Source organism: Phocoena phocoena, chromosome 7, assembly GCF_963924675.1.
Source record: "Phocoena phocoena chromosome 7, mPhoPho1.1, whole genome shotgun sequence".
Classification (NCBI taxonomy): Eukaryota; Metazoa; Chordata; class Mammalia; order Artiodactyla; family Phocoenidae; genus Phocoena; species Phocoena phocoena.
In genome coordinates this window covers 59,918,354-59,940,650 of record NC_089225.1, presented here as the reverse complement: position 1 = coordinate 59,940,650, position 22,297 = coordinate 59,918,354, and the positions used below count along the sequence as shown (strand labels likewise).

General features: G+C 39.0%; 1 protein-coding gene across 1 annotated transcript in view; it reads left to right on the top strand.

The window, feature by feature from the left end:
- Window positions 1-22,297, top strand: part of PDE11A (phosphodiesterase 11A) — a 419,270-nt gene that overhangs the window by 150,231 nt on the left and 246,742 nt on the right. Inside the window, exons 3-4 of the mRNA XM_065880101.1 lie at window positions 2,521-2,610; window positions 8,788-8,928. Coding sequence (XP_065736173.1) covers window positions 2,521-2,610; window positions 8,788-8,928 — 231 coding nt within the window. The remainder of the gene's footprint in view (window positions 1-2,520; window positions 2,611-8,787; window positions 8,929-22,297) is intronic.

Below are 22,297 nucleotides of genomic sequence, written 5' to 3'. Positions count from 1 at the left end.
CAGGGAAATTCTGGCAGTATATCTGGCAGCTTTAGGTCAACAGCTTTATACGACTTATCAACATACTTCCTAAGGCATGAGGGGGACTGGCAGGAAGAGCGGGTGACAGAAATAATATCTCGTTCTAGAAGGCAACATGTTGTAAGGAATGATGACCAGTTGTAGAATGTGATGACCTGAGTTCCTTTGTAGGTTTGAGCAAGTTTCTTGGGTTTCCTGATCTCTAAAATGTACATAATGTTCCTCCATGAGGAGGTGATGTGAGATTCAAATGAAGAAATGAAGTGAGAGTGTCTGACACATAGCAGGTCCTCATTAAATATTAGTTTATTTTGAATCAGAGTCAGTGAAGGAATTTATCCTGAAAATATCTGTAAAAATCAATTCATTGATTTTTTTAACCTCTATTCAATACCTTAATTCTCCCTTCTTTAAAAGTGGGGTCTCAGCTATCACCTCACACCTATCAGAATGGCTGTCATCAAAAAGACCACAAATAACAAATGTTGACAAAGATGTAGAGAAAAGGGAACCTTTGTACACTGTTGGTGGGAACATAAATTGTTGCAGCCACTGTGGAAAACAGTATGGCGGTTTCTCAAAAAGCTAAAAATAGAACTACCATATGACCCAGCAATCCCACTCATGGATTGATATCTGCATAAAGCAAAAACACTAATTCGAAAAGATACATGCATCCCAATGTTCATAGCAGCATTATTTACAATAGCCAAGATATGGAAGCAACCTAAGTGTCCATCAACAGAGGAATGGATAAAGAAGATGTGGGGTATGTGTTTGTGTGTATACACACACAAACACACACACACACACACACAATGGAATACTACCCAGTCATAAAAAAAAAGAAATGAAATTTTGCCATTTGCAGCAACATGGATGGACTTGGAGGGCATTATGCTAAGTGAAATAAGTCAGACAGAGACAGACAAATACTGTATGTTATCACTTACATGTGGAATCTAAAAAATAAAATAAACTAGTGAATATACCAAAAAAGAAGCAGACTCACAGATATGGAGAACAAGTTAGTGGTTACCAGTGGGGAGAGAGACAAGATAGGGGTAGGGGATTAAGAGGAACAAACTGTTATGTATAAAATAAGCTACAAGGATATATTGTACTACACAGGGAATATGGCCAAAATTTTATAATGAGTGGAACATAACCTTTAAAAATTGTGAATCACTATGTTGTACAACTGAAACATATAATATTCTGCATCAACTATATCTCAGTAAAAAGTGGGATCTCTGCATTCACTTCTACAAAATTCTGAATTACTTTTAGGGACACTCTGTCAGAGTTGAGTATGCCCAGGTAGCCAAAGCAAGATTTTAATAGGAAAGAAATGATAGGGATTGTGAAGTGCCAATCATCTTTTGTTCACCTCCAGCCCCTCTACAAAAGCACCTCCCACTCCAGGTAATTCTGTTCTGGGTATCCCAGGGGTGTCTCACGCTTGCTCCTGGGTGGATCTGCCTCTGCTGTTTGCATCCCTCACCCACGGTGAGCACTGCACTGCCCTCTTCTGGGCATGGCAGGAACTGCTCGGTTTTGCTGCTGCCTCTTGACATGACATCATGGTGCTTGTGGGAGAGAGAGACAGAGAAAGAGAGAAACTGACTGTCATATAAAACATGCCCACATGCCCGTTTCCCTCTACTTTAGAAAATCCCAAAGCATTGTCTCTTTTCACAATGTCCTACATTGTGAAGAGTTTATGGAAAGAATTCTTTTGGTCTTTACTTGAGACATTCTCTTTCTCTCTCTGGAATCAGAGATTCTGGAGATGAATTTGAGTGAGAGTGCCAGGAATTACTGAGAATCCCTAGACCTAGACCCCCTTTGATAAGAAAATCTTTGTTAGGATCATGCCCATCGCACGTGGCTGTTTCTTCCCATAGGAGGAGTGCTCTCTTAAAGGGTACCCAGCCTTTCCTGGGTAGTTATAGCAACAGAGCAGTGGGTTCAATTTGAACCCTTCTGCATGAGGCTCTTAGGCCCTCTGGCACCTAAGTTCCTACTGGGCCCATCCTAACAGGCATGCTTAAGTCGGTAGCTGACAGAATTCTAGCGTCAAGCTGAGATCCCTGCTGTGGATACATATGTACAAAGAAATTGGCTTATATCCTGCCTACCTCCAAGTGTGAGTATGGGCACTGCCTTAAATTCTAAATATATCAGACTTAATTTACTCATTTTTCATTGATCAAGGAAGGAATACAAAGATGATTTAGACACAGTTCCTGTATCACAGCCATCACAGTCTGTTGCTTCACTTTATATCTTCATAGATGTGACTGTCCCTAGTTAAAGCTTGACTGTCCCTAGTTAACTCTGAAAAATATTCCTTCTGAAGTTAAGATACTAGTATCAACACCATACTCAGTCTCTGTGGTTGAAAAGATAGTATTGAAATCAGGCATATGAAGGAAATGTGGAATTTAGTTCCATATTTTTATGTTTTAATGTTCATAACACTCTCTTTGCCCCCAGGTTATGCAGATGTATCTCCCATTTTGCGGAATTGCCATATCTAATGCTCAGCTATTTGCTGCCTCAAGGAAAGAATATGAAAGAAGCAGGGTGAGTAGAAAGAAACATTGCTGACAACCCTCAAAGCTCTCTTTCAAGTGTCTGTGAGTCATTATGTCTTTTAAAAACAGCGGATGATCTTTGAATAGTCCAGGAATCCTTTTTATTTGTATAATCCTTCAAGTCTATGGTTGAAGATCCCCTTTAAGCAATAAACCCAAATGGAAGTGGATATAAATTCTCTGTTGTTGTTTGCAGGAAATAGCTTCTTTTAAAAAGGAAATTAATTTCACATCTATACTTCAAGGCAGCAGATATATTCTTGCTTACTTATAGCTTTGAAACAATAACACAATTTAGTGATTTTTTTTTGCAATTTAGTTCCCTTAAGAAGCAAGGTATGTTACAAATGATTTCACCCCACCTCACAAATTTTTTTTTTTTTTTTTTTGCGTTACGCGGGCCTCTCAATGCTGTGGCCTCTCCCGCCGCGGAGCACAGGCTCCGGACGCGCAGGCCCAGCGGCCATGGCTCACGGGCCCAGCCGCTCCGCGGCATGTGGGATCTTCCCGGACCGGGGCACGAACCCGCGTCCCCTGCATTGGCAGGCGGACTCTCAACCACTGCGCCACCAGGGAAGCCCCCACCTCACAAATTTTGATTTGAAAGTTTACCTGGAAGAGCATCACAAGGTAACTGGACAATAATGCTACAAACACCATCTTATAGGATTATAAAGAAACTCACATAGAGGGATTGATCTCATATACCTTCACCAATTATAGGGTTAAATAGTAAAAAACAAAACAAAACAAAAACAAAGACTGGTGCTCAAATAATTGAGAAATGATCAAATACAGATTAAATTATATTAGGCTCACTATACTTTTAAATATAGGGAAGTTACTGTCACAATTTAGAAATATATTTAACAAGAAGATGTTCAGAAAGGTTAGAAACCCTCAGTTAACTGGTAGTCAAATTGATTAAAAGTTTCATTTGCTAAGCATTATGATTTATGAATATTTCACAGGAGACAGTTGACAGCTACAGCTATCTTCTTTAGCACAGCATACCACCTGTTTTCTCTGACTTGGATCCTGTTGTCATCTTTAGCCCCATGTCTTACCATTCTCCTCCTTTCATTGGACATCCCAGCAATACAGTCCCCAATTTCCAGAAAACAGTCTGTTTCACTTTCTCATTCCCTTAGTAATATTTCTTCCTCTGCCTTCAATGCCTTATGTCCACCTTCTTCCTCCCACTGCTTTTGCCTTGCATTTCCTTCAGGACCCAGCTCAGTCTTCCACTTAATCTTTCCTTTGCTTGTTGTTTTGCCTTATATATACCACCACTGTTTTATTGTGGGCACTTACCACACTGTATAATATGTATTGATGGCCTTCCTTTCCAACCGCATTTTAAATTCCTTAAGGAACACTTCATGAATTATGAATCTTTGCATCCTCATGTATTCATTTACACGCTCAACAAATATTTATTTTGTGGTACTCTTCAGACACTGTCTGTCCAAAGCCCCTGCCTTCATAGAACTTACTATTTTAGTGGGAACTGTAGATAAGAGACAAACGAGCAAATAAAAATTAATATAATATCAGGTAGTGGTAAGTGCTATAAAGAAGAATGAAGTGAGATAATGGAATACAGACTGGTTGCTGAAGGATAGTTTTGGAGGATGTTTATTTCGGAAGGTGATCAAGAAGTGTCTATAGAGAGATGATATTTGAGCAGAGACCTGAATTAAATGAAGGAGTAAAGCCACACAAAGATCTGGGAAGAACATTCCAGGCAGTGGAAATATCAAGTGCAAAGGCCTTGGGGTAGGAGAAACCTTGGTCCATGTGTCTAGAGAGCAGAGAGGAGAGACCTCAAATAGCCAAAACAGTCCTGAGAAAGAAGAACAAAGCTGGAGGCATCACACTTCTTGATTTAAAACTATACTTCAATGCTATAGTAATCAAAATAGTATGGTACTGGCACTAAAAACAGACACATAGACCAATGGAATAGAATCAAGAGCCCAGAAATAAACTCATGCATATATAGTCAACATCTATTTGACAAGGGAGCCAAGAATACTCAATGGGGAAAAGGTAGTTTTTTTCCAATAAATGGTGTTGAGAAACCTGGATATTCACATGCAAAAGAATGAAATTAGACCTCTATCTTACATCACTCACAAAAATTTCCTTGAAAAATATTAAACACTTAAATGTGAGACCTGAAACTGTAAAACTCCTAGAAGAAAATTTAGGGGAAAAGCTCCAATGATTTTTTTGGATCTGATATGAAAGCTCAAACAACAAAAGCAAAAATAAAGTGGGACTACATCAAACTAAAAAGCTTCTTCACAGCAAAAGAAACAACACAATGAAGAAGCAACCTACGGAATGGGAGAAGGTATTTGCAAATCATACATATCAGTAAGGGGTTAATATCCAAAATTTATCAGGAACTCATACAACTCAATAGCAAAAAAAAAAAAAAGTAATCGAATTAAAAAATAGGCAGAGGATTTGAATAGGCATTTTTCCAAAGAAGACATACAAATGGCCAATAGACACATGAAAAGATGCTCAACATCATTAGGGAAATGCAAATTAAAACTACAATGAGATATCACCTCATACTTGTTAGAATCGCTATTATCAAAAAGATAAGAGATAACAAGTGTTGGTGAGGGTATGGAGAAAAGGGAACCTTCTGTGCACTGTTGATGGGAATATAAGTTGGTATAACCATTACGGAAAACAATATGGAGGTTCCTCAAAAAGTTAAAAATAAAATTACCATATGATCCAGCAACTCCATTCCTGAGTATATATCCAAAGAAAATGAAATCACTAGTTCAAAAATGTCTGCACTCCCATGTTCATTGCAACATTATTTACAATAGCCAAGACATGGAAACAACCTAACTGTCCACTAATAGATGAGTGGATAAAGAAAATTGTGATACACACATACACACAATGGAATTTTATTTAGCCATAATACAGAAGAAAATCCTGCCACTTGTGTCACCATGGATGAAACTTGAGGGCACTGTGCTAAGTGAAATAAGTCAGACAGAGAAAGACAAATACAAATACAAAGACAAATTATCTCATGTATATGTTTGATCTATGGAAAGCAGAACTCAAAGAAGCAGAGTGTGGTATGGTAGTTGCCAGGCATTGGGGTGTGAGGGAAAAGGAGAAATGTTGGTCAGAGTATACAAACTTCCAGTTGTAAGATGAATAAATTCTGGAGATCTAGTGTTCAGCATAGTGACTATAGTTAATGATACTGTATTATGTACTTGAACATTACTGAGAGAATAACTCTTAATGTTCTTACCACACAAAAAATGTAATTATGTAAGGTGATGGGTGTGTTAGCTAACCTTAGTGTAGTAATCATTTTGCAATATATAGGTGTATCAAATCATCACATTGTACACCATAAACTCACACAAAGTTTTATGTCAATTATATCTCAATAAAACTGAGGGGAGGAGAAGTAATGTGGTTGGTCAGTGAGAAGTGAGAGATTATACAAAAAAATTAGCAGTAAAATATATAAGGCTTACTGATATTGGAAATGAGTGAGAATGACTTTAGGCTTGTACAGGTGGCAAGTAAACAGTTGGATACAGGAATCTAGAGTTTTGGGGAGATGTGAAGACTCGAGATTAATATTTGGGAACCATCAGCATATAGATGGTATTTAAAACTAGGCTACAGGAGGGGAAAATATATGGGTAAGAAAGGGAAGAGGTCTAAGGATGAGCCCAGGAGCAAAAAAGGTGATAAGAAGAAGGAGGTGGGGAAATGCAAGTGACATCAAGAAGCAAGGAGTATTCAGCTATGTGCAAGGCTTCCAATGTCTGTTGAATTGCATGTCATCCTAGATTTTCTTCTTTTTTTCTCCTATTTTGGAGCTAGTCTGCATTGTTATTTGTGAAACTTCTATCACTTGTTAGTAAAGCAGAAATTTTTAATTAGAAACAATAAAATTACTATAATGTAATTTGTCCGTGCAAAACTCAAGGCACAATTAGTTTTTCCTCTGAGATAAAAGTTCTTGTATACGGGTCCCAGAGGCCCCATCCATGCAGTCCCAACAAATTGAAAAGTTAAATAATTGTTCAGTTAATATGATCCATCTGAAGAAATAGTCTGGATGATTAAGGAAATAATGTCTTCTCCCTTAATAACAGGGGATTTTGTTGGTAATTATGCAGACAGTTGCCTCATTTTTTTTTGTTTTGTTTTGTTTTTGTTTTATGATACGTGGGCCTCTCACTGTTGTGGCCTCTCCCGTTGCGGAGCACAGGCTCCGGACGTGCAGGCTCAGCGGCCATGGCCCACAGGGCCCAGCCGCTCCGTGGCACGTGGGATCCTCCCGGACCGGGGCATGAACCCATGCCCTCTGCGTCGGCAGGCGGACTCTCAACCACTGCGCCACCAGGGAAGCCCGCCTCATTTTTAATGTTATATTTACACATGAAATTATTGCACATTGACCTCTTACAGTGATTTGCTGTCCAAATGCCAAATGAACAGGATACACTTAAAACTTTTTTCACCTCCTGGTGTTTCTCTTTGCTTTGGGTTCATAGAGCAATGCGTGGCCCTTAGCCATAGTCACAAGCTCTCTTTAGAGAAAACACTACCCAAGATATTGGGTCCTATTTTAGATGCTCAGTGAACTAGACTCATTTCATGGATCTCTTAACTCATTCAAATGCTTTTCCACCTGAATAGACTCAGAGAAGAAATATTCACATGTTTCAGATGGTTTCAGGACAAATCAAATTCATTACCAAAGTTGAAAATTAGTCAACACCATCTACCAGAATAGATGTGAATTTGAAAACTCATGAAATCCTTTTGTGACAGGTCAGACTGGAGAGTGCACATCTTATTAAATTCTATTGAATAAAGCAGCCTCTGGTCCATTCACTGGCTGTGTAATTTTCTGATTGCACTCTTATAGAGGCATAATATCTGCCACCTGTAAATGGCCCACTATTCCTCCATCTCCAGAAATATCCATGTAATTAAAAATTCTAAATAAATATTATCTCAATGCATAAATTGTAAGCTAACTTAGCTGGATAGAATGACAAGTTATTACAATTTCATTTTTAAATGAGTATACAGTTTTCAAGTTAGAATTTAAGTTTTTTCTTTAATTTTTGTGCTTTTCATTCTATTGTTTTAATAGAAGTTTTAATGGTGATTTCTTTTTGAGAAGTATAATGGTATTTAAATGTTCTCTTGGACAGATTGGGGTGAAGCAATACTTCTTTTGTAGAGGGATTAATGGAGTTTTTATATATATTTTTGAAGGCTCTGAAACTTAAGTAGCATCCGCCACTGTGATTCTTAAAGAGTTCTGTGAGAGATGGGTGTTAGTGAAAATAAGTCTTGAGTTTGACCATGAAGCTATTTCTTCTGGTTGGTGAGGAAGAGATGCTTTGTAATTTTCTGAAATAAATGTGCATTAGAGAGAATCAGGTATCTGTTATTCATAAAATGTTGGTTTTATACCTAGTCACATTGCAGAAAAACTACTGTAGGAGGGGAAAAGCCTATCAATAATGATTATATGAGATCATGTAGTCATTAACTATATGGAATATAGTCATACAGATATATGAGGAACTTATGTGGGATTATATGGACTGGCACTATTCTCAAGTTACATTTTACAATTCAAGACTGTGTTATAGGGACTTCCCTTGTGGCGCAGTGGTTAAGAATCTGCCTGCCAATGCAGGGGACCCGGGTTTGAGCCCTGGTCTGGGAAGATCCCACAAGCCGTGGAGCAGCTAAGCCCGTGTGCCACAACTGCTGAGCCTGCTCTCTAGAGCCCTCGAGCCACAACTACTGAGCCCGCGTGCCACAACTACTGAAGCCTGTGTGCCTAGAGCCCACGCTCCGCAACGAAGAGTAGCCCCTGCTCGCTGCAACTAGAGAAAGCCTGCACGCAGCAACGAAGACCCAACATAGCCAAAAATAAATAAATAAATTTACATATAAAAAAAGACTATGTTATAAAATGAAATGATGGACGTGTGTCAAAACAACCATAAACACTATAAAAATGAGCCACACAAAAATGTTTATATTTTTATAGCAAAGACTAAATGGAATTTTGAGAGAAAAATTTTAATTCAGTCCCTTAGCCACCTAAATACATCCACTTTATCTTTCCTAGGCTTTGCTAGAGGTGGTTAATGACCTCTTTGAAGAACAGACTGACCTGGAGAAAATTGTCAAGAAAATAATGCATCGGGCCCAAACACTGTTGAAATGTGAACGCTGTTCTGTTTTACTCCTAGAGGACATCGAATCACCAGTAAGTCGTCTTTTATCTGTCATCTGCGTTAATGAAGTAAAGTTTAGTTTAGTTTAGTTGTAATTAAGTTTGTGAACTCGTGACTTGAACCACTCTTTTGTGACTCTTCTAACCATGAGGTGAGGTGACTTTTTATAAAAGTAACATTTTTTATTTCCTTTACATGTGTTTTCGGTCTTGATCTGCTGTCACCTGAGAAACATAGACTCTGCCACTGATGGGGGACCTTCGACGTCTAGCCTAGCCCTGTGTATACAGATGAGGCAGCTAAGGGTTGGAAGGGTTTGCCCAAACTCACACAGCTGAATAGAAGAGAAGCTTGGGTGCCAGCCTCCCATCGTACCCACCCAGCAAGGGAAGGCCCTCAGCACTGGTGGGCATGGATCGCAATCCACACAGTGCTCCACAGCCCTCTTCTGGGAGTGGGGTGAGGAGAAGCAAACGAACCCTGGGGAAGCAGTGCCCTTTGTGCTTGAGCTGAGTGGAGCGACCCTGAGCTGGGCTGTGCTCTCCAGCAAAGGTCTGTCCTGCTGCTTCCCAGGTGCAGTTTCCAGGTTCTTCCACTGCTGCTTCAGACCTGTGGACACTTACACAGTGTACTCCAGTCAGGAGGCGGAGGCTCCTTTCCTCCTCACGCAGGGGCTGCTCTTACTCCAAGGGTGAGCAGCTAGGTCTCAGCCTCAGGCCTGCCACACCTTGGCTCTCAGGGTCTGTTAGACCCTCTGGCTCTTTGTGGGAAATCTGCTGGTTAAATACATAACAGTATTGAAAATAATGATCATCTTCAGTCTAACTTCTTTTTTTTTTTTACACCTTTATTGGAGTATAATTGCTTTACAATGGTGTGTTAGTTTCTGCTTTATAACAAAGTGAATCACTTATACATATACATATGTTCCCATATCTCTTCCCTCTTGCGTCTCCCTCCCTCCCACCCTCCCTATCCCACCCCTCCAGGTGGTCACAAAGCACCAAGCTGATCTCCCTGTGCTATGCGGCTGCTTCCGTCTAACCCTCAACAGCAGTTTAATATCTTTGCCATGAACTCTCGTCAAAGACCAGGAATTGTCTAGCAATTAAGTGCTGTTTTAATACCTCAGAGAATGATATTTTACCATACTTTACTTAAAAAATGTTATTGTCTTTACCTTTAGGTTTGCTTTCCTCAAAGAATGAGAACCTTAGGATAAATTTTGGACATTTAATCATAAGTATTGTAAAACTTACAACATTAAGCTTTAAAAATTTTTTTATTGAAATAAAGTTGATTTACAATGTTGTGTTAGTTTCAGGTGTACAGCAAAGTGATTCATATATATACATATATATATATGTAACTGAAAACATATATATTCCTTTTTAGATTTTTTTCCGTTATAGGTTATTACAAGATATTGAGTATAGTTCCCTGTGCTATACAGTAGGTCCTTTTTGGTTATCTATTCAACATTAAATTTTTAAAAAAATCTATATATGTTTAAAATGTTTAGGAGTGTTTCCCTATATCTTAGCAGAGTTTGGTGTTATTTCTACTCAGCAGGTGTGGTTTAAGCAAACAATAGCCTTGCAATTATCCTGCGATTGTGTAAAACTCAGTAGAACCTTGGGAGAACACACACACACACACACACACACACACACACACCCCAATAGCCCATATTTGTGAAGTGCTTCCAGATGCTTTGTGAAGCATCTGAGTTTATTCAATACTCACTGCATCCTTACGGGATAGGTATTATTATCATCCTCACTTACACGTGAGGACTTAAGGCTCCAAGAGTCGAGTGACTTATTAGTCTTCCCCACCACCTGACTCTGAAACCCCCACAAGGAGTGGGAAGAGGTGGGGTGCTCGGTGGTTCTTGGCCGGCTGTGGGCTCTCCCTGAGCAAAGGCAGGAAGGGGCATTGGTTGGGGCTTTTCAGCTTCCAAGGTTCCTGAGCCACTCCCAGGTCCCTGTGAGGGCAAGTGGCTGGGGGACCATGTGGAATCTAAGCAAGGACAAGCTCACTGTTCGCTAGTTCAGTTAAAACAGACATGGAACTAATTTAAACCAGCTTAGGGTGGTCACTTTTGTAAATCTTCTAACGTGGACTAGTTTTTACCCTGCAGTCTTGCTCTCTGGCAAGTCCGATGAAAAAATACAGGAGACAGACAATGATATGGAAAGTGCAGGCAGAGCTGGAGAGAATAACAGCGACAGTAATAGCTTCAGGGTATAAAGTAGGGAGGGGATCAAAAATCACTCCCTAGACTAGATGACTAGATGGTACATGCATAAAGGTGTTGGTGTAGTACTGAAGGTTAAGAAGACCTTTTCACTATCACAGCTGAACATTCTAAGACTGTAATATTGGGGTCAGGGCAGAATATCTGGGCCTAGCCTATCATTTCTTCTTTGCCCAACCCCTCCCCCTCACAGTAAGGAGGAACTCCTTTACTCCAGAGGGGCAAGGTCTGCAGGTAAAAGTGAACTATGTGCAAAAAGAGGAGACTAATCTGTTTGGTACCATTTGAGAAGCTGTGAGGATTTTTTGCCAAGGTTACTGCTTGGGGAGGAGGGGTGGGATTGGGGTATAAATGTGGCATCACCATGCAGAAAACCCGTCAATGCCCTGCTTTCCTTTAACACGCTTCTCACCAAAGGTTTGTTGAAACTTCAGACTCAAAGGGATAGCTGTTCTGTGCACTACCCTGATTGTCAGGTAGAAATGATAGGAAGGAGATCAGATACAGTCACTCCATGTGTAAGAGGAGAAGCCAACTCAGGACACCAGATGCCAAAATCTGGTGCTGGCACAGCAAACAGAAAATCATGCCGAGTCAGAGTTCTCTGGCTGGGACTTCGTCCTCCTCACCTCAGAATGCTGAATGGATGGAATGATATTAAAAACCTTTGTCATCTAGATTTAATCAGGGGGTTGAATCATTATTATAGAGGGACCCAAGCAACATCTGTAAATGCTACATGATCTTATTTTACTGATTAAGAGCACACTTAGATTCCTATCCCAATATTAGAAAACAAAGATGGAACTTGACAACATGATTTTTAATTTTGAAAAGTTCATATGGAAAAATAAACATATAAAAGTAGCCAGAAAAAATGTTTTAAAGGCAACAAAGATGTAAAATGGATGAGGTTTTGCCTGTGAAGCTGTTAAAATATATTATAAAACTAGAGATTTGTTCCTTATAAGAAACAACTGAACAGAATAGAGTCCAAAGACCCCTATACATGTGAAAAGCTAGTAAAGACTGTTCTCTTTCCTGTAGAGTTTAGAAAATTATTTCTGAGAAACAAAAGTGTGTTGGAGGACTAGAGAGTTTCAGACTTGAAATGACAGTGTTTTGAGTTTGTTTTTTTACTGCAAGCATTTCAACAATAAAGATGCTTTTGTAATTATAAAGGAATACGTATAAGTTCTCAACGTCACTGAGCAAATCCAGAATTCAGTCATGCCTTGCCCTTGTTACTTATGACCTTTCTTTCTTTATTATCATCAGCAAACCTATCACTCTCCATCCCTCTCTCCAACCCTCCGGTTAGCCTGGTACGTTGTTTCAGGCAAGGGATTGCACTGAATACAGAGACAAAGAACTCCATTCGGTGTTTGTGAGTGCCAAAATGGGCTTTAAAAAGTTATGACAGAGTTATTATTCTCAAAAACCAAGACTTTTTCATTGGCAAGAACCAGGCTTTCTTAGAGACTTGAAGGAACCAGAGCTTAACGTTGTACCCAAAACAGTAGATTGGAAAGAGAATAGATGAAGCCCTAGACTCTCCCATTCATGAGTTGCCCGGACTAAAGTGGGAGAGTTGGAGAGAAGAGGAAATACGGTTTTCCAGCTCTCCTAGCCCGTCCCAGCCTCAAGGCCACACTCATAGTGGAGCTAGGGGGGTGGTGGGGATTGAAAGTCCCCCCAGACCCCGCGACAGGGAAGAAGACTGGAGGCGGCAATATGGGAGGAGCCACGGGACAGCCAGAGCCCCACAAAAGCATGAGGGGCAAATACAGTTTTCTCATTTCCTGATAGAAGGTAACAGAGGGAGGGCTGAGACCTGAAGAAAGAAGCCTGTCAGGACGAGGGAGGCACAGAGGATCTGACCTGGGCCTGGGGAGCTATAGGTGTAGATATTTAAGCACATCCACTGTTAGGGATGACTAGGCTGAAGATCAGTGAGGCTGTCTTGCCTCTTAGAGGCCAGCCTGGGTGAGAGGGTGACTATAGATCAGCTGCTTTGCTCCAAAGAAGCCAAAAAGTTGCATGTCATCCTGGTGAAAATTTCAGTATTAAATGAATTGAATTCTGAAACGATTGAGAAAATCTGAAGTGGCTGAGTTAACTGGATTGTCTCTTTAGTCTTCTGTCAGCAAGCAGAACTAGGGCTCAAGAAGAGATTCAGTTGCCACAGGAAAATAACATAAGTGACTTTTTGCACAGCTATGTCTGTGGCCTTTGAAATTTATAATCAGTATACAAATTGTATTCTCTAGTCAATCATCTTATATTCAGTACACAAATATGACAAAGCAAGCATTTGAGATTAGATTGGTGGGAAGATTGATGGATTGTCCTACAAATGTTTTGGAAACAAATAGCTGGCAACTTAGGAAAAAAAAATTCAAAAAGCTGGATTCTTACCTCATACTTGTCAAAATGTAATTTTCTATAAGGCAAAATCGTAACTTTCATGTAAATATTTAATAAATACATATCAAAGATTATTTTTAATTCATTAATTTATGAGGGAACAAATAAGATGTTAAAACAAGTCCAAAGAGCATTTGAGAAGTTAGGTATTTATAGGCAGTGTTAGGATAAAAGTTCTCAGAGACAAAACTTTTTAGAAACAAAGCAAGTCCATAAACTGTAATCTTTAAGGTTATCTTTTCCATAGGATAGAAATTTTTAATCAGAGAAAAAGCTACAAATTAACATGTAACTTTATTAAGTCTGGAGTCTTTAATAAGTAGTAACCAAGGATGGGACTTAGTACATTTCTTAGATTGGGGCTGGCAAATTTTTTTTTGTAAGTTTTCAGATAGTATATTTTTTAGGCTTTGCAAGTCACATGATCTCTGTCGTAGCTACTCATGGTAGCATGAAAGCAGTCTTAGTATGGCTATGTTCCAATAAAACATTAGTTATAAAAATAGGTGTAGGGGGGACTTCCCTGGTGGTCCAGTGGTTAAGGCTCCGTATTCCCAATGCACGGGGCCTGGGTTTGATCCCTAGTCAGGGAACTAGATCTCACCTGCATGCCGCAACTAAAAGATCCCGCATGCTGCAAAAAAGATCGCACTTGGCAACAGAGATCCCACGTGTAACAACTAAGACCTGCCGCAGCCAAATATTAAAAAAAAAAAAAAGTAGGTGGTGAGCTATATTTGGCAGCAGGCAGTAGTTTTCAGTTCTCTGCCCTAGATGATTCTTGTGTGGCCTTTACTCTCTTATGACATTGAAAGGTGAGCTGCCCCCCTTTTTGTTTTATTTCTGTAAGTCAGTATAAATTTCAGATGGATCAAAGACTTAATGTTTAAAAAAAAGAATGTAAAAATACTGGTGAATATTGTTTTATAGTCATTCTGTGGGTAAAGGCTTATTAAAACATTCATGCAATTCCTTAGAGAATATAAGCACATTAAAACACTTATGATTTTGCAGCCATCAGACTGGTAAAGATTTAAAAGTATTATAACAGTGAGTTTGAGTGTGGTTATGAGAAAATGGACATTATCATTACTGATGATGAGAATTCAAATTGGGGTAACCTTTATGGATATAAGTTTGGTGAAATATATTTCAATTTTAAAAGGGCCTAGCCTTTGCATGCAGCAATTCTTCCTCTTAAAATTTAGCATAACGAAAGAGATGGAGAAGAAAGTAAAATCAGTATATAAGAATGTTTATTGCAGTATTTACAGTAGTGAAACTATAACTCAAATATCAAGAGAAGTTTTATATAATGAAATTTTATATGTCCTTTAAAATAATGATGTATATCTATATTTATAGGAACAATATCCTTGATATATTTTTAATCAAATAATAAAGGAGAGAAAACAAATATAAAAGGAAGTGATTTTTATCAATATATGGGTACATAAATGAGGTCATATTTTCACAACTATTAAACTGATGGAATTTAAATTTTCTCCCTTTGAGTTATGTTTCCTTGTATCTTCTCTGTTAGGCAGAGTCAGGAATTTATCACCTCATGGGAAAAAAGGGCAGGTACTGGATCTTCCAGTAAGAGAGTGAACTTGAAAGTCGGGTGTCAGGAGAGAGGATCTGCTAAATGGATTTATATTGCCTTTTACCAGTTAAGGGCCAACCTGAAAACAAACAAACAAATAAACAAACAAAAAGGACAGGAAGTAAAACTCCATAATCCACAAAAGAAGAAGCATTCACAACCCTATGCTTCCAATCATCACCCCACCCAGTCCGCACATAATGCGGGGAGAGCTTCCCAATGCAGTGAAAATTGGGCGGGGTGAAGTAGAAAGCTGAGTGTGGTTGTCTGCATCCAGCTATCTTGGGCAGAGTACAGTGTTCATTAGAACAAGTCACACATACCTGCTTGGAGCAGTAAGGGCGAGTGCCTGGCCAGGCTCAGGGATGTTTCTTGAGTCCTCCTTGCTGCCATAGAGTAGCAGGAGAGGTGGGGTGGAACAAGAAAACTTTCAGACAAGCCATCTTGGAAACAGGGCTGTCAGTGTGTCAGGATAATTGACAGTGTGAGTGACAAGTCACCCTGCAGCTGCTAATATTGGTCAACTGAAGAGAATTTCATCACACAAAAATATCTATGTCATATGAGACTTCAGAGTAAGCAAGGGAGGCTTCTGCTAGGCAGGGGCTGAAATTGCTGCCAGAGGAGAGAGTTGGTGAGAAAGTACTCAAAGACGATAGACCGAAATTCAAATGCAGTCACCCTAATTCACTCCCCTAAAGTCACCCCTCCTCCATTATTCACTTAAATATAAGCATAGAACAAAAAGTCCCCAGCATGGGGCTAATGCAAAGATACTACAAGAAAAAAGAAGGAAAGGAATGTGAAAACAAAAACCAGATGAAGAACACACCCCAGAAAAACTGCTAACAGTTTTCCATGAAATGAAATTAAAGATAGTGTGATCTCTCAGGGGGGGAAAAAGTGTTCAAAGAAAAGATACAAGACTCAAGGAATAAATGATAAGCAGTAAATATTAATAGATAAGAAAACTGAGTTGGCAGAGCTTAGAAAGAAATAGAAGAAAAATATATAACCATATAGAACTGCATATTACATTAAAAACATCAAAAAAGAAGAGAAGAACTTCTAAAATACTTGCAGGGGCATGAAGGATAAAATTGGAAATGAAATGGAAAATAATACAGAATAAAAAGACAAGATAGAATGATTAAAATGGAGTCAAAATAAAGGAAGTCCAAAATAAGGATAATTGGTATCTCTGAAGAGAACATGACAAATGAAACAGGAAACAAAGTCAAATTATAACAATAGGACATTTTATTGAAATGAAGGCAAACTTGAATTTACAGACTGAAAGAACATATCATTTCAGGAAAAGTTGATGCTCACTGCTTAGTACTGAAACACATTCAGTGCTAATGAACTTCAAAGATAATTAAAAAATTCTTTGGGCATCTAGACAAAATCAAGTCACTTATTGGAGGAAAATTCATTCTGGTGTTAGTCTTCCTGGTAGCACTCTCCAGTTCAAGGAGACAACATAGTGATAGCTACCAAGTCCTCAGGGAAAGAAAATATGACTCTACAATTTAAAATCCAGCAAAATTCATATTCAATTATGTAAGCCACAGATAGACACAGAATTTCATCACACAAAAATATCTATGTCATATGGGACATTTATGCATTTTAAATATGCAAAGGAGAGTGCAGGAAACATAGTTCCAAGAAGCCCTTCCTGAAAAATATGAGAGGTTGAGATCAAGCCAAGCAAGCAATGGAGAAAACATGATAAATAAGAGTAGTATTGAGTATTGAATATAGAGCTAAGGCAAAAAAACAGTAGGCATATGCTTATAGAGGAACACTGTGCCTAGAGACTAGATCCCTTTTACATTGAGTGGTGTCTAGCCTGCTGTTTGTCTGGGGAGAGATGATACCTCATTGCTCAAATGTTCCCTGTGAACACAATCTGGAGAAATGAACCAGACAGCGAGCAGGGCCTTGCGGTCTTGGCGTACACAGCCAAGACTTTCCACTCAGCACTATGCCTCTTTCAACAGGTATCTTTTTTTTTTTTTTTTCAACAGGTATCTTGATTGCATGGAATATTTTAATTTTAATGTGTCAAACTTATCAATCTTCCTTTTTGATTTGTGACTTACAGTTTTTGTTTTTAAAAGTTATTTATCTACCTCCATGTTATAATGATATTCTCTTATCTTTTCTTTAATCCATCTGGTTTTTATGGGCTTTTATATCCATCTAGACTTTTTTGTGTATAGTGTAAAGCTGTATATGTATAACCAATTGTCTCAGAACTATCCCCCCCTCCCCCTTTCTGAATTATATCAAGTCTCCATATATACCTGGGACTGTTTCTGAGCTCACTATTCTGTCCCATTGCTCTATTTGTCTATTTCCAAACCAGTATTACACTTTCTCAATTTCTATAAGTTTATAATCCTCTTTGATATTTGGTAGGACAAGTCCTCAATGTTGTTCTTTAAAATTGGCTTGCCTATTCTTGACCTGTTGCCCTTCCATATAAATTTTAAGAGCAGCTTATCAAATTCCATGAAAAACTCTGTGTAGATTTTGATTGAAATTGCTTTAACTGATAGATTGATTTGCGGGATTTCTGCAAGTAACAGAATCTACAGGGGAAAATGGCTTAAACAATAAGAACATTTGTATCTTAACACGACAGGAAGGCTGCAGAAGGCAGTTCTGGGGATGTTGCAGCAGCAGATAATGTAATCAATGATCCAGGCTTTGTCCTTTTCCTGTGCGTGTCTCAGTGGTTGGCCTTCACCAGCTGGCTTTCACCCTCATGGTCCAAGAGGCTGGCACAGCTCCAGGCAGCATGTCATCCTATAACTGTGTCCCCGAAGAAGAAGGGAAACGTCTTTTTACATATCCTTCTCTTTCTCAGGGAGGAAAGCCTTTTTCAAAAGGGTTTTTTCCTAGCTGACTTTCCCTCCAGACCCATGGTCAAGAACAAGATGTTCAAATCATTTATATTCTCAATATTTTTTTGTTCTTTATCTATCATTCTCTGATAGACGTGTGTTCAGATCTTCAACATAACTGATTTATCACTATCTTCTTGTCCAGTTCTGTAGGTTGTTGACTTAGTTGTCTGTATTAATCCTAATTGTTTCTGTGTTTTTGAATTTGGGATTGCAGCTCATTTTAGTGGGAGGGTGTTTTATTTGTTTGTGCCATTGTTTTTTTCATTCTCTCTTGTACTCTTCCCTCCCTGTCTAATAGTTTGCACAACTCCTTTGTCCCTAGTCAGGAACCAGGTCTTATATTGATGGCTTGGGTCTCCTGCTGTGTGGTAATATTACACTATACCAGAAGCAGCTTGGTTCAGTTTCTGTGGGTGAAGCTAGGCCACCTGTCTCAAGGGAATACTTTTAGTCCCCAAACCCCAGTAGAAGCCGAAATCCCAACCATTGCTCCTTACCTGTTTCTGGACTTGGAGCACAGTAGGTCTAAGTCTTCAGGCTCATGCCTTTAGAGATCTTATTTTTTCTCTCCCCTCTGCTCCCCTCCCCTTATCTTTTCTCTGCCTTTAAACCTCTATATGTCTTTCTGGTTTTTTCTTTCTGTAGTTTATCGATCTTTGTTCTGTTTTTGGAAGAGAGCAGAAGAATCAAAGCATGAACTTATAGCACCATCTTTCTTGGCATTCCATACACTACTTTTTACACTCAGAAAAAAAGTATCATTTCAGGAAAAAAATCTGCTCAGTTTCCTCTGAAAATAGCTTTTGCTTTTCTCTATTTTATTAGAATCATTCCTGGAAACAAAAACTTCTGGTTTTTGTGTGTGTGTGGTTTGTATATTTTTAAAAGCTGGTTATTGCAGATGTATGGTATTTCATGGCCTCTCTACATTTGAGGGAAAGAGGGAGAAAAAAGCATTTAAATCTAGTTGTAGAAGCTTTGATTCATCAAGATTTTAACTCAGTGTTAAGACTGCATTCATAGTCTTTAAACTGGGCCATCAGGTGTAAACTGATCAGTTTACTCCGTGGATGCCAAAAATAGAAATGAGGAATGCCTTCCTAGCCTTCTCTCCTGGCAAAATTAATGTTTTACCCTCTTTCGCTTTTCTTTAGTGTTTCAGTCAATCAGTTTTTTTTAACACCTTTATTGGAGTATAATTGCTTTACAATGTTGTGTTAGTTTCTGCTGTATAACAAAGTGAATCAACTATATGTATACATATATCCCCATATCCCCTCCCTCTTGCATCCCCCTCCCACCCTCCATATCCCTCCCCCCTAGGTGGTCACAAAGCACCGAGCTGATGCTTCCCACTAGCTATCTATTTTACATTTGGTAGTGTATATATGTCAATGCTACTCTCTCACTTTGTCTCAGCTTCCCCTTCCCCTTCCCCGTGTCCTCAAGTCCATTCTCTATGTCTGCGTCTTTATTCCTGTCCTGCCCCTAGGTTCATCAGAACCTTTTTTTTTTTTTTTAGATTCCATATATATGTGTTAGCCTACGGTATTTGTTTTTCTCGTTCTGTCAGTCAATCAATTTCAAGTGACTTTGTCAATGGTATTTTCCACTAGACTGAAAAAATAAAAAGATTGTTCCATAGCTAGCTGCTGTCAACATTAGGAACTACTTAGTCCTTTGAACTGAATATTCCCTGCTTAATGTTATTCCATGCCATGAACCTGTCTAAGCAATTCCTATCAATTCTCTTAGCTCTTTTCTAGCTCGTATACTGACTATTATCTCTATTTCTTTTTGCACTTAGTCGAGGAAAGCGAGAATGAAGACATTTTAATCTTCTGTCCTGAGGCGCTGTCTCAGCACTGGTGTTTACATGTGTTCTTCTTTCATGGATTATCCTGATGGCTGGCAGCTATTTTGTTGTTCAGAACTCCATGAAGTACTTTATAGCTGAGCTTATCAATATGAGACTGGTTTCTGGAGTTTATTTTCTAAACCATGAAGCACAAGCTCCACTTGTTTTCTAATGTGTTCCTTAACTTCTTGGTTCTTATGTGAATACACATACAATTTAGCCATTGAACTAGATGATCTTCCTGAACCCAACACTTGAGAGGAAGAGATGGAGATAGTAATTGTCATCTGATTGTTCTGAAACAGCCACTATCCTAAGTGGATGGTAAAAATTGCTTCAGGCTTTCCTTTCTACTTCACTTTCTCTTCCTTTTCCCCATCCTACTTTCTTTAATTTTCCTTATCCCTGTAAGGAAACCAACTTAAATTCTATTTGATTTTTATTCCAAGTGCTTTTTCCAGAGTGCAGAATAGAAGGTATCTAAAAGAATTCCAAGAATTATCCAAACATTGTTATGTATATATATACATATGTATATACTCACATCATTAATCATTAATATATCATATTATGTATTTATATATATTGACTCACTTTATTAGTAATTATATGTCAATATATTAACTCACATCATTAATCATTTATATATGTTAAATATATGTATATAGGTATATGAATATATGTGTGTGTGGGTGTGTGTGTGTATATATGTATATGTCTCCAACTTCTGAACTTTAGTCCCCACTGTCCATCTCCACCGCATCCTGTCACTTCTGAGGTTTCCTATTTCAGTTAATGGATAACTCAAGCTAAAAACCACAGAGTAATCTCTGAGTGTTTCTTACCATTTACATTCAATTGTTTGTAAGGTCTGTTGCCTCTACGCTGAAACATCATTTCTAGCCCCTCCCTCCCACCCGTTCTACCACTTTCTTTACTCTGACTTTACTAGTCTCTAGCTTGGAAATTTTCCTCTTCACTCATTTCTTTACTTGCAGACAGGGCACTCTTCCTTTTCATCAGTTCTTAATACTACTTCTAGTTATCTTTCTAAAACATGCATCTGCCCGTCTCATACTTCAAAATATTTATTATCTGTTGCCTACACAGTAAAGTTCAAACTGCCCAACATTCAAGGTCCATCACCTCTGTTCCCAACTTAACTTTTAGCTTTCCTCTCTGGTCCTCAGGCTCACTCTATCCCATTCTTCCTCTTCCACCTCTCCTCCCCATGGTCAGCCTATGCATCTGTTGCCTCTGTATCTTTGCATATATAATTCCTGTGAAAGACAAAAGGCACCAGACAATTAAGGAGATTATTTCATCTGGGCTATTGCAATAGGAAGAACATTCATTTATGAGGAACATTTCAAAGAAAAGAAAGGGTGCCTGGGGTCCTACAGAAGCATGTAGACAAAGGAGTTAACTGCATCATTTGTGCATCCCAGAGGAGTCATGAGGACAAAGGTCTTATTTTGGAACGTTCTAGGGGAGGGTGGTTCTTTGAGGTTAGCCAAATCTGGAAGACAAAGCAGTAGGGGTATTTCTTCATCATTATACCATTTTTGGGGGAGCAGGGCTTAGGTAAAGTTCAACATTGTCACCTCTGTACTGACTATTCTTTACAAATCCCAATTCCCCCGTCTCATGCTGGTTTTTCTTTCTTCAGCTAAGTGCCTTTGAAGGCTGATTTCTATGTACTGCACCACTTGGGCTTTCTTGTTCTCTGGCTTTCAGTTGCGTTTGACAAACGGGAGGAAGCAGCAGAAGATTTAAAAGCTGAAGGAGAGAGCTACTGGGAGTAGGTATTCCCCTCGTTCTTTCTCTGTCAGTTGTAGAGGTGGCTGAATTCTTCCAAGGCCCCTCTCCATGGCTCCAGCTCCTCTGGGGCACCAATAACATTATCCCCTCCCTTCCTCCGTCTCTCCTTCTCTCCCTCACTCTCTCCTGTGTCCCCTCAGACCTAGGGGTGTTAATGACTTTCCAAATGTCTACTCCCTGGGTACCTCACCATTCCTTACTGGTTTCTTTTAATCTTGCCCATCCTTCTGTACCTAGTTCCTTTGTTGAATTACTTTCAGTTAAACCATTTTGGAGTTTTCTCTCTGTTTTCTGGCAAAACCTTGACTGATTTAGTCCCTCAACCTGGAAACCTTTCCCCACTTTTCAGCCTAGAGCATGCCTGCTCCCCCTTTAGGACAGAGTTCACATGAAAACTTCTTCAGCACTCTCCTCTGTGTGCTTGTAGAATTTTGACCATATGTTGTGGTGAGATTATACCTTTGTGAACAGTTTCTCCCTCCATACTGTGTTGTGAGTACAAGGAGAGGAC